Raw genomic sequence first — 12,944 nt, forward strand, 5'->3', positions numbered from 1 at the left:
TATTATAGAAATGTACGCTGCATTACGCTGGTGAACACTTGGTGCAATTGTGGGTAACTAAAATAAATTGAGTTATTGAATGAATCGATATAATTTTTTAAATTGTGCTGAAAATTAATTTTGAGAATTTGCAAATTAATGCTGTGGATAGTAAATGCAACTTCGCGTTATATGAATTACAGGGAAACTAGGATGATCAACATAGTAATTCTATTTATAAACTTAGAAATTAGTTGTAATCGTCGGAGTACTAATGCACTTTGTGGTCACAGGGAAATTGATGGTTTGCACGTGTGCAATTTGCGAAGCTACAAGAAAGTAAGATACAGATGCAAAGATCCAATTATGAGGATAGCTGAATGATATATCTTAACACATATTATAAACTTACTACTATGTTGTTAGGACAATTGCGGGACTAGGCAAAAAATTTTGCAGCGTTCTTCGTTATCGGTAGTACAGAAAGATGGAACATAGTTGCAAAGTCCAATTACTAATAATGGATTTCTTTTGGTATTGTAATGATGTAAAGTGGATCTTATTGGACGTGTAGTGTTGAGAACTAGTAGCGCGAGATCGTCACGGTACTTTAGCCAGCAAGTGCGACAATTTCCGGTTTACACGATCGCTGGTTACCCTCTCATCAGCTGCATTCCACTCGTGCTTCAAGTTGCTGGCCGACACGATCGAGGAGACACATCTTTACTACCTTTCTAACGTATCATTGGCAAAATGCATCGAGCAGATACGATTCCGTGAAAGATTTATTTATTTTCGATTAAAAGGTTAGGTTTTTCAAGAAATTCTGCCAATTGACACGCGTCGCGTTAGCATTTGAAACTTTTAGTTAAAATTTAGAATTTCCTATTAATTTTTCTTTTCACCATCCATTTCTACATACGTGCTCAATAAAGCGTTTTTATAAATAATGTTTCAAATGAAACTAAACGAGACTAGTATAATGTTTACAACATTATCGCGGTTAAACAATACTGAATATTGGATAATTTATATAGGCTAGTGAGATATCTTTTTAAACAATACGAAAAACCGGTTTCCGTGAAACATAGAGTAACTTTCTTTCGAATGGAAGTGTACAGGAAATTTCAGGGGCGCTTTGATTTTTTCCGCGGACTCGCGTATCCTTCTTTGGTCTCGGTGCAACGACACTTGTCCAGACGTGTTCTACAAGTTGGAGCAAAGGTCGTTCAAGGTTATAGAAGGTTTTAACATTAACGATATATCTATCTTACTAAAAGTACTCGATGGTAATGGTCGTTTGCACTTTCCTTATGATCGAATCTACCAATAACGCTGGAAATTTTATACGTAGAAAAACTGACAGTCATTTTTGTGGCTCATTCGCAGGCCTTTTTTTTTTTATATTTCGCTAGTCTTATAACGATCAGATATTTATTTTATTGTACGAATTAAGGATCGTCTACCTCTAATCTTCAGATAGTTATGCTCGTATAACAACAAACCTGAATAGCCTGAAGTAAATGAATAAATAACAGACTAGTTCGATGAAAGCTTCAAATCGAATAACAAAAGATATCAAAACTTGGAAATCATTTAAACGACAAATGGTGGATAGCAGTTATATTTTATGATTTAAACATGATAAAATATTTTATTTTAAAATTTTAGTTGTCACGCTATTCCTATTAGAATATCCTATAAATAATTAATTATTGGCCGCGTTTCAAATAAGGGAGAAGAAATTCTTCCGAGCATTTTCGTTCGCATTTCATCATTTATGCGAAGATCTCATCGATAAAACGGCTTGCGACTTGCTTTACTTCTGCTCGCACGGCTTCGCAATATATACTCGTTAGAAGTTTTTCAATGGTAGCCCCGTTGTGATATCCAGACACGGCCACGACCAGAAACCTTTAAGGAGAAAACCTTTAACCGGACTCGTTCGCCTGGACCGACCCAAAAGGGTCCATCCATTACGATGAAAATGGAACGCAGCCACGGATCGTGCGTGCGGACCAACATTACACGAGCAAAAAGTATTGCTATTTTCCGATTGTTGTAATTGCGGAGATCATCCGCGAGATATTATTCCAGAGTTTCTCTATTGTACATTCGTTTTAGCGTCCACTACGTCATCTCAATTATCTTTAGGTTAGGTTTGTGTCCTCTGAAAGAAAAATTATATTTACTATTATTGTAGGTTAAGTTTGTGTCTTCTAATAGAAACATGCCTTACTTTCCTTGCGTCTTCAATATCTAATAATCGTTTTGGACGATCTATCGTATCTCACTTAAGGTTATTTCACATGCTGAATACATTTATCTAGGTTAGGGTTACATTCCCTGGAAAAAATGCATTATTATCATTGTGTCTTCCATGTTGTACATAATTTATAGTAAAAACATAACCAACGACGCGACATTACATGGGGAAAAAGTATTGCTATTTTCCGATTGTTGTAATTGCGGAGATCATCCGCAAGATATTATTCCAGTGTTTCTCTATTGTACATTCGTTTTAGCGTCCACTACGTCATCTCAATTATCTTTAGGTTAGGTTTGTGTCCTCTGAAAGAAAAATTATATTTACTATTATTGTAGGTTAAGTTTGTGTCTTCTAATAGAAACATGCCTTACTTTCCTTGCGTCTTCAATATCTAATAATCGTTTTGGACGATCTGTCGTATCTCACTTAAGGTTATTTCACATGCTGAATACATTTATCTAGGTTAGGGTTACACTTCCTGAAAAAAGTGCATTATTATCATTGTGTCTTCCATGTTGTACATAATTTATAGTAAAAACATAACCAACGACGCGACATTACATGGGGAAAAAGTATTGCTATTTTCCGATTGTTGTAATTGCGGAGATCATCCGCAAGATATTATTCCAATGTTTCTCTATTGTACATTCGTTTTAGCGTCCACTACGTCATCTCAATTATCTTTAGATTAGGTTTGTGTCCTCTGAAAGAAAAATTATATTTACTATTATTGTAGGTTAAGTTTGTGTCTTCTAATAGAAACATGCCTTACTTTCCTTACGTCTTCAATATCTAATAATCGTTTTGGACGATCTATCGTATCTCACTTAAGGTTATTTCACATGCTGAATACATTTATCTAGGTTAGGGTTACATTCCCTGGAAAAAATGCATTATTATCATTGTGTCTTCCATGTTGTACATAATTTAGCATATCGTAAAAACATAAGCAACGAGGCGACAAAATAGTTCGATATTTATATGAAAATTACGAAACGCGATGCCCAGATCTAAATTGAAAAATGGCGTCGGTTCTAAAGCGGATTTCGCCGTGTGTCTGAATGTTTGCAGAATGGCGAGGTCAGGTGCGACAGGAAACGATGTCCACGGGCGCTATGCAACACGATCGCGCACCAGATAAAACGCGGCGAGTACGTGGCAGACGGTGATGACTGTTGCACGGTCCAGTGTCGCCGGGCGAGACGTCATCATCGTAACAATCATCATCCAGCTCGGCATTCGGTGACACCACGTGAACTCAGCTGAGTAGTTCCAGCCGCTGCTACCAAGCTTCCTTCGAGCAGTATCCTGGTCCACGGTAATGCTCCTGGACCTCGTTTCTCTCTATAGCCATCGATTAGCCATGCCGTAGTCGTCGTCATCGTCGCTACTTCAGATTCCAAAGCGATTCTAGAGCGACCGGGAAGCTATGAGAAAGTGATAGAAGTGAATTAGTATCAGAAGCCTACATTCAAATCAAGAAGTATGGAGAAAATTACAGATGGTTTTTATAATCTGCCAGCACCATCGATTGTACAGTTTCAGAGACACATGTTGTTTGAAAACTAGCCTCTTTGGATTAACGAACGTTGTAGAACAACGTGGAAGGCATATCATTAGATTATGCAAGATCCAAGATTCAATTTATGCAGGAACGAGATTAAACGAAGCCATCTAGGCGAAATAAGGGGCAGAGAGGCACCTCGGTCTGTATATTGTATGAAGTTGGTCAATTTGGTCGGTTTTGAATAAATCGCCTGCAAAGTCTGCTATCTCTCCATATGGTAACCAATAATGATTTTCCAGAATTTATGATTGAATAATCATCCTAAACAAGTGTTCTGAGAGAGGATGCTGGAAATGCACGGCGTCATATCCAGCGCAGCAGCCATCCTTAAGAAAAGAAGGATCTATGAAGAAACGATTGGTGCTCATTTTGAATGCTATATTCGGGAATGATAAATCGCAGCCGGAAGATGGTAATCAGTGAAACAGAAAGATTCGCTGCTGGGATGATCGGTGGCCATCGCAGGAAGCCATAATAATGATAATATCAATAACAATATAGTGCGAGCACGGGAAAACAGGAAGGAACGTGGATCGTTCTCGTCAGACGCTATTCTTATATTCTCGTCGCTTGCTCGGTTATGCGCTATAGAGTCCCTTGCAGCACCCACAACCAGACTTTTATTAATCAATTGGCTCTCATCAACGGACCAACGGACCGGAAGCCAACTGCTCTCTATCTTCGAATGACCTCTCGCATACACGTACGTATGCTATGCACACGTTTATATTCGTATACATACATATGTACGTATGTGTACGTATATTATATATAGTATGACGGGTGTATCGGAAGAAAAAGCTAGAAGAAGAGAAAGAGAGATTCGAAAATGAAGAAAAAAAACAAATCTGGAGAAAGCTTTTAATTGTTTGATTTCAAAATTTTAATCTCTCGATCAAGATTATTTCAAGGAATTTTGTATTCTCTGCCGTATTATTTGTTTTAGTTCCGATTCTAATTTCCATATTCTTTAAGCCTATTTCTTCTTTTCCCTCTGCAAAGACTTCTTACTTTTTAAAACCTGCTTTATCTTTTTTAACGTTATACTCACTCTTATTAATTCAGATATGTTACTCTCAGACTCTTCTATTCCAAAATGGCTCTATCCGGTGTACATTACCTTTCATTTCATCTCCTGGTTTGCATTTTGGCGGGACGCGAGCTCGTTTCCGGTCTGCTGCTCTGATTTCTGGAGAGAGTTATTTTCATTATTACTTTATCGTAATCGGAGCAATCGAAGAATCTCTCTCCTCATTTCGCTACGTTTATTTTTTAAAAGAAAGTTGGCTTCTGGAGAGAGTTTAAAGTCGTGGCGGCAAGTACAGAGCCCTACTGTACCCACCAACCTCATCGAGTTACCCAGCAACCAAAGAAGACTGAAGAACCTCCGATGGTGGCATCAGTTATCATTATAGCGCAAAAACACGCTAAGGTTTATATCATACTGTATTAGCTCCACGCAATTTATTACTGCTACGGATTATTATTATTATTATTATTATTATTATTATTTTTATTATTATTATCATCATCATCATCGTCGTCATCATCATCATCATCATCATCATCATTACTATTAACGGTGATATCAATGTCGTTAATGTTATAGATCATTATTCATTTTCATCAACTTCGTATCACCATTGTTTCATCATCGTTCATCTTATCGTTTGCGATTCATGATATTCGTCGTCACTGAAAATTTGTTTTACATTATCATGATTGTCATTATGATTATTATTAATATTTCTATTATTATTTTTAATAGTATAAATAATATTGCTATTATTTTATTAAATATTCACCGCTACTATCAACACTATATCCATTAATCGCGATTATTATTGTTAAATATTAATCGAATGCGACACCTTAAATGAGTCGGCCTGTAATCTCATGGAAATGGCTTCTCTTCTAACTTATAAGCGTATTTATTGTTAGGTTCTCTAAATTATTCGATAGCCTATTTGAAATTAGAAGTGGAGGATCGCGGCTATAATCTCGATTCAAAGTCTGTGTACGTGTTACAGAGAATTTGAAAAATCGGAGTTAGGTAAGGATAAAATTGAGAGTCGCCATCTTGAAACATAGAAGGGTGCATGTTATTTGAATGAATGTGTAGAACTGCGTCAGTTTTTTTATGCGTATGTCGATCGATGAAAGCGTTTATAAAAAGATAGAACATTCGTAATCGAATAGGAAATGATACTATGCGATATAGAGGGAGAAGGGGTATTTGTAAACATTGTATAACGATCCTAACTTATCATTCTCGCAATGTCGATCAATTTTGCTTGGCAGTTCACACGAAACCATTTCTTCTTCTTTATGTTATGCGAGAACATAAACAACAAGACATGAAAGAAACAATTTTATCCAGTTTTGTAACGTTTTAGTATTTCGTACATGCGAGTGGTTCACCGTTCGAGCGGAAATTCCGCAAATTAGAAGCGAGCGAAGGCGAACATTTAAAGAACACAATGAAAAATATAGCGAAGCATAGAAGTTCTGATGCTAACTTCGATCCATTTTAAATAGATAACCTCAATTTTTTTAAATTATGTAGTGTCCGAACTTTTTCGCTATATTAACTTTTAATCTGCACTGTGACGCACTAGTCACGGATTTGTCGTTCTTCTGCATTTCTTTATGATCTAGTCTAAGCGTCTGGAGTGTTCATTTGGGCAAGCTTGCGGAAAACGAGCGGTGATCCGATCGCTGATGAAAGACGAGATGAAAACACGGGTAGCGGTTTTATGCGTAGCCCCGGCAGCTGGCAGACCTGCTTACTTTCAACACTTTTGATACAGCACTTTTTCCGATAGAGCGTGCACGCCAGGAGAGTGTCTACCGCTTTACATGGTCAACAGGTTCAAGATAATACAATGAAAGGTGCAACATGTATTACAAAGAGAGTTTCATTTAACAATTTCTACGTTTTTAGTACACTCGTTGTTTATATTTATTTGTAATTGTCGAGTATATCCATCGAAAACCAGCTTGTTTTACTACTTGTGATAAACAAATATTTTGTCAATACTATGACAATTCGCTAATTTCGAATGTATCTTTCACATAAAAAATTAACAAAATATAATTTAGCTGATGTTTGTCAAAATATTCAACGATTTCGAATATTTAAAAAATAAAAAAGTGAACTGTCCATACAAATGCCATCCAAATTCTGCTGGAACAATATATATCTTCTTCTATAATAATCTAAATTAACTCATAATTGTAAAATAGATGTCTATTTTATGTAACAAACTAGATTCTTGTTCTTATAATTCGCAATAATTTTACAAAATATGAAAATATTTCACAATGGACAGATACTAGAATATTTCTTTCGCAATTCTATTCGTTCAATGCGGCTCTCATTGTAAGGTAGATATACGTAGAACAATTTTTAGAGGGTAAATGGCAGTCTTGATCCAGTGGGAACGATTAGAAGTTACTCCGTGCGACACGAACACCACCTTTCTTGGTGCTACGACAGCTGAACGGTAATGTAGCCTGATACCGAACAGATTTGCAGCGTTTGATATGTGAGAAACTTTGTGAACATTCGAGACTATCCATGCCTTGATAATTGTTAACGTACATATATTTAATTGATTATAAAGCCCTTAACGGTGATCGATTGTCGATGTTTTTTGTACATAGGCGTATATATAAATATATATATATATATAATATGTAATGAGAATCACGACGACTACTAAAAACGAGCTATTAATATTGCGATCTATCCTTTATTATTAATAATATTTATATATAATTATATAGAATCTTCAGGCGTCATCAAACTTTTCGACAATATCAATGATGCTTATTATTATTAACATTAACATTATTTTATTCTATTTTATTATTATTGCCATTATATATAAATATTATTTTCACAATTATTTAAAGTCATCTGTACTCGTCCTGTATCGTAATACTGTATCGTCCTGAGAATACATAAAGCTCGCATTATTTCTTTTTTCTTATTTTGTTAATTGATCGAAACATGCCGATTTTTTTTGCCATCCATATTAAATAATCGAGCTTTATTACCGAAATCGATACCGAAATTAATAAATTGAATAAATGGCGGAGCATATCATATCCGATGTATGATTGTATAGATGAATAATCGAATATATAAATCTATAGATATATACATTTCTTAGATGGATGTCATGCGACAATGTCAATTTGTAAATGTATGTAAATTATTATGTAAGAGTCGCGGAGACAACGCGTTTTTATAGTGCCTTAAGAAGTTTTAATTAACAATCGAAGCGACCAGTACGGAATCTGTCTAGTGGATAGACAGTACATTCAGACAATACATCTCATAGTAAATTAAGTGTAAAATATCGTTGATAAAACCAAGTCTATTTTCTGAAAGTTCAATTTAAATGTGGTACACGATCAGTTGGAATTGTTCATTTGTTAATACCAATCGTTAATCTTGTATATTGAAAAGATGGTGATATTTTGTACTATGCCAAAACGATTGTCAATTAAATCGTAATTAATCGTTAATCCGCTAGAATCATTTGTTATTTCGACTAGCTTGTTGTAATTGCATTACAGATACATGATTGTATGTGTACGTGTATTATTATTCGACGAAAACAAGTCAGAGAGAGAACGAAAGCAAATGTGAGAATGAGAGAGACGCGTGTAACCAATTGTTGATATTGCTAATTAATGCGATAAAACGTATAATTGAATATAAGTAAATAATTATATTAGAGGTAATTGTATGCCGATTTCAGTATTTCCATTAATAAACAAATACATTTGATTGAGTCTTGTTTGTGCATCTGTGTTATTGATTGAAAGACATAACATTACAGATTACATGCATTTAACATTAGCGTTGGTAAGGCGCCTATTGCGCTTGAACCAGTCAAACAGCGGTGAAAATGAAGGTTGCAAAGCTTCATATAATATAGATAGTAATATTCAGAATAATGTGTCCGTCTTAGCTTTGTCTGTGCATTTTTAATAAATCCTTGTTACATTAAAAATAATTTCCAGTATAATATAAAAAAAATTGCAAGTAATTAAGTAAGTTGAGTAAGTTAGTCAAAACTTACGTTATGTTTGATACGGAGAATATAATATAGATTTAAGATGTATAATATACTAGTAGTTATTATACACAATAATCGAGCATGATGGACACCTCGAATTCACAATCCAAGGAGACGTAATAGTAACTTTTCTTTATTATGTTCTATAGCTTCGATAGTGACACGTATCTCAAAGCATCATCTAGAGCACGTAAAATAAGGTCGACCTTGTTAGGCGTAGCATTAATCCCTAGCAATCCAATTCGCAAAATTTTCCCTTCAGTCGGTCCTAAACCTCTGCTGATTTCCACTTTGTACCTATAGAAACCATAATGATCCTAAATGACTCAAATTTTTATTTTACAACTACGATATACTCAATATACAAAATACTCAATTACATGGTAAGTATTTCAATTTTAGAATCTATGAAAAAATTACAATAAGTTGATTAGAATTTGTAAAAGGTACTTACTTTTGCATGCAACGCTGTACAATGATCCTATCATCGACGCCAGGTGGCAGTTCTATCGAGATAACCGTAGATAATTGATACTGTGGAATTTTCACATAAGATCGAAGACGCCGTAATTCAAGACCCTTCCTTAATCTGGCAGCTGCGCCAGCGTGTCTGATCCAAGATGCTTGCAGGCCCTCGTCAGCGATTTCCGCCAACGCTTCGCGAAGACCATAAATAAGCGTAGCGCTTATGGTGTGATGATACAGGCGATTCTCGTTCCCAAAACACTTCCAATAATTTCCGAGGAGGGTCATATCCAAGTAATAGGACACAGGCTTGGTCTTCCGTTGAAACAATTTCTTCCTATTGCAACAAAGGAAGAATGTAAGATGAAATTGCCGGAAACATTTGCCGCCTCGTAATAGTCGAGTGTGTGGAAAATTAATAGCAAGCAATTAAGAGTAATGGCCGGAAATTAGTAATAATAATAGAAAATTGATACTAAGATGAGAGCGAATGTGTGCAACGAGTTTATGCGTTGATAATCGAGGCGAACGTAACCTCGTTGACAGATTTAGAAAAAGAAGTGAAAAAATTAATAAGTGGACAGAAGTAACTTTTTATTATAGAAGTGGGTTTCTTCATAATGGATGAACCTTGACAGACAATACCGATGTCCTATTTAATTCAAAAGGCGTCAGAGTATCATTGAATAAGAATTCACTGGAGCCATCTGCGGTTATGAATCACAAAAGGATCGAATAGGTTACGCGAGAGCGCGAGTCACCGTGATGACATCACGGATTGGATTGTTATTCACAAGAGATCACTAAAAGTCCCAATTCTTAGACCATCATCATGAGTGTTTTCTATGTGAGAGTTGCGGTTTGGGTGTTACAAAAGGAAACCACGATACGTACTCAGCTCGTGGACTAAACGAGATAGGTGCTAATCCTGGAGGGGCGCCGAGAACTTTTTGACTGCCTGAATAAACTGCGTCGATACCCCAAGAATCCATAAAGAACGGTTCTCCGCACAGTGACGCAACAGTATCAACGATAAGAAGAGCATTGTATCTGGAAGAATTTCTTTTATTCTATCAATTTTACAAACACGTTTCTAATTATATTCCCTTCTGATAGCATTCTATAAACTGCAACTTAAATTAATGGCAAACATAAAAAATGTCTTAAATAGCAAAATTACCTGTGAACAAGATCACCAAACCCTTCTAATGGTTGTTTTAAACCAGTGGAGGATTCAGCTTGTACCATGAATACCGCTACTGGATTGTACGCTTGCAAAGCTGTTTCCAATTGTTTCAACGTAACAGCAGTAGTGTGTTCTTTTTCTATCAGTTTTACCTATATTTTAAAATTCATACGCTATTTAAATTTAAATACTAGTGAATTTTTTAATTTTTATGTTGGCCCTTTCGAAACTGTATTACCTACATTTGCACCAATTCGAGTAGCCATGTCAGCCGCTCTTTTACCCCAAATTCCATGCTTGACAATGAGCACAGTTTCTCCAGGTTCAAGTAAATTTGTTAAGCATGCCTCCATACCGCCATGACCTGATGCACTTAACGCCAAAGTGAGTCTATTATTAGTTTGAAATACGTATTGTAGACCTTCCTTAATCTCATCCATCAACTAGAAATTAACAAAACATATTTTGTTACTGACAATGACCAGTCTATCTCTATTTTGTACCTAAACAAAGAAAAATGATTACCTGACAAATTTCCGGATGAAGGTGGCCTATAATTTGATTCTGAAGAGATTGAAGAACTCGCTTCGAACAATTAGTCGGCCCGGGGCTCGTTAAAGTTTTTATCGGTAACTGCAGTTTGGTTTGAAGTATCTTTGGCGGGTACTTGCGAACAGCCAATTGATTCCATTCGCATTGCATTTCGATTTCCTTTTTTTAAATTTTCTAAAAGAAACTAGAAATTTTCTATAAAGTAAAAGATGACATATAAATAACTCATCATTTTTACCTCCTTTCTTTCTATAACTTACCAAAATGATAATTTAATCTTGATATCAGTGATAATGTATTAAGAGATGTTACTTCCAGTTGTTATAATATCGAATAATTTAATATATCGAATTTAACATAGTACAAATTTTATTTAAAAATAATGGTAAAATTTCTATATAGTATCATTAATATATAGTTCCTGTTCTAGATTATACGTATATTATTCCCATTCTTTTTTGTTTGTTATTGCATAATAATATGGCGTGATACTTATGTTTATTATGAATATGCTGTCGCTTACAACTCCCACTTGCACGTTGTGTGCCTGTCGTAAGTAACTCTTATCAGCGCACGATTTTGTGTTGACAATTCTTAAACTAGTGCTGTTGATGCGACCAAAGTGTATGACATACTGAAATCTTTCCCGCAGTTAGGTATTTTATCTTACCATAGTTGTGGCAGACTTATGAAATCGTAAAATACGTGATAAACTTCGATAAACTGGTATAACTTTAGATTATGTTCTTTATAAACAAATCGACATGTTTATTCGACGTGGAATCGCATTGATAAGGATATTTGACATTTGCAACGTATAATATATATGGATGAGAAGTTATTAATTTACAATCAAATACTTAATAAGGGTATATATTACATATCGAATAAAGTATTTCGACGTTTATCAATTTATCCAGCGAACTTGCAGCACAAAGAAATCTCTTCATTGAATGGTGAAAATAGTTGGATACGCTACTGCTGCTTGATAACCTCCTCAATCCGATCATAATTTGCGTAAGCAAGACGGCTGTGAACTTAACATATAGTTATTGATTTGTTTTTATGAATTAGTTGAAACTATAAATTTTATTTTAAATCTGATCAAATTTTTATCAATAATAATTTGGAAAGATTAATGCTGTTAATTTATAAATTTCGTGATCGTATTTAATATGTGCAAAGTATTAATGTCTATTTTAATATAAGATATAGATTCTATATATAGATCTATATGTAGATTTATGTACAGCTTCATATTAATTTGGATTATAAGGATAAATATAAGTAATTGTATAGCTAACAGAGGTTAGGTTAAGTTATGATTATTGTTATGATTATTATTATGTATGTGTTTTTGTTTATGAGCAAGTTTCTATCTATTGTTCTATTTTACTATTATATATGTCTTTCTTTATATGTAAGTTTCATGTTTATTATTCTGACTTATTTTGTATATGTAATTGGAAGTCACCGTTAAGCCGGAAGATAGGCGGAAATAAAGATATACATATATATATATTAATACCCATTTTTGCAGTAATAATACTATAGAAAATTTAATAAATAAAAATAAGAAACATTTGGTAGACATTTGGTAGACAATTTGGTAGACATTTATTTGAACATTATTTGTAAAAAATATTCGACCTATGTATTTATGATAACCATAATTACAGAAAGTAGAATCACAGATAAGACAGCACATCTTTAAGAGATAACTAAACAAAGAGAGACTTCATTCATAACTATCACCGGCTTTCGCACCTGCTTTCAGGTCATTCAATGCTTATGCTTATTCGCTTCTAAAGTTATCACACAGCACCTTACTGT

The 12,944-nt window shown here is 34.7% G+C and overlaps 2 protein-coding genes and 1 long non-coding RNA gene across 15 annotated transcripts in view; 1 reads left to right on the plus strand and 2 right to left on the minus strand.

The window, feature by feature from the left end:
- LOC126914380 (dorsal-ventral patterning protein Sog) overlaps nucleotides 1–8,621 on the plus strand; it is a 100,783-nt gene extending 92,162 nt beyond the window's left edge. For 8 of the 9 annotated variants that reach the window (XM_050718309.1, XM_050718319.1, XM_050718281.1 and 5 more), the window contains one exon: nucleotides 3,320–8,621. In XM_050718309.1, the coding sequence (XP_050574266.1) occupies nucleotides 3,320–3,514 (195 nt within the window). In that variant the 3' untranslated portion in view covers nucleotides 3,515–8,621. The remainder of the gene's footprint in view (nucleotides 1–3,319) is intronic. The other variant, XR_007709646.1, reaches the window with a different exon arrangement.
- Nucleotides 1,590–3,368, minus strand: LOC126915023 (uncharacterized). Of its 4 annotated transcripts, none has more exons than XR_007709995.1 (7): nucleotides 3,241–3,368; nucleotides 3,021–3,127; nucleotides 2,810–2,951; nucleotides 2,620–2,726; nucleotides 2,409–2,550; nucleotides 2,219–2,325; nucleotides 1,590–2,149 (listed from the first exon to the last, which is right to left on the minus strand). It is a non-coding gene; the product is annotated as an uncharacterized LOC126915023 (long non-coding RNA). The 4 variants fall into 4 exon arrangements; XR_007709994.1 differs by having other exon boundaries at nucleotides 3,203–3,347; XR_007709996.1 differs by lacking the exons at nucleotides 2,620–2,726; nucleotides 2,810–2,951.
- Nucleotides 7,484–11,771, minus strand: LOC126914651 (alanine--glyoxylate aminotransferase). 2 transcript variants are annotated; one of them, XM_050718864.1, is made up of 7 exons: nucleotides 11,635–11,771; nucleotides 11,085–11,295; nucleotides 10,802–11,002; nucleotides 10,554–10,711; nucleotides 10,268–10,423; nucleotides 9,363–9,710; nucleotides 7,484–9,205 (listed from the first exon to the last, which is right to left on the minus strand). In XM_050718864.1, exons 2-7 carry the CDS (start codon nucleotides 11,259–11,261, stop codon nucleotides 9,052–9,054), a joined length of 1,194 nt encoding a protein of 397 aa, XP_050574821.1. In that variant the 5' UTR covers nucleotides 11,262–11,295; nucleotides 11,635–11,771; the 3' UTR covers nucleotides 7,484–9,051. The 2 variants fall into 2 exon arrangements, with proteins under 2 accessions (XP_050574821.1, XP_050574811.1); XM_050718854.1 differs by having other exon boundaries at nucleotides 11,085–11,306; nucleotides 11,635–11,770.
- Nucleotides 11,772–12,944: the final 1,173 nt, after the last annotated feature.

This window comes from Bombus affinis, chromosome 1 (assembly GCF_024516045.1).
Source record: "Bombus affinis isolate iyBomAffi1 chromosome 1, iyBomAffi1.2, whole genome shotgun sequence".
Lineage (NCBI taxonomy): Eukaryota > Metazoa > Arthropoda > Insecta > Hymenoptera > Apidae > Bombus > Bombus affinis.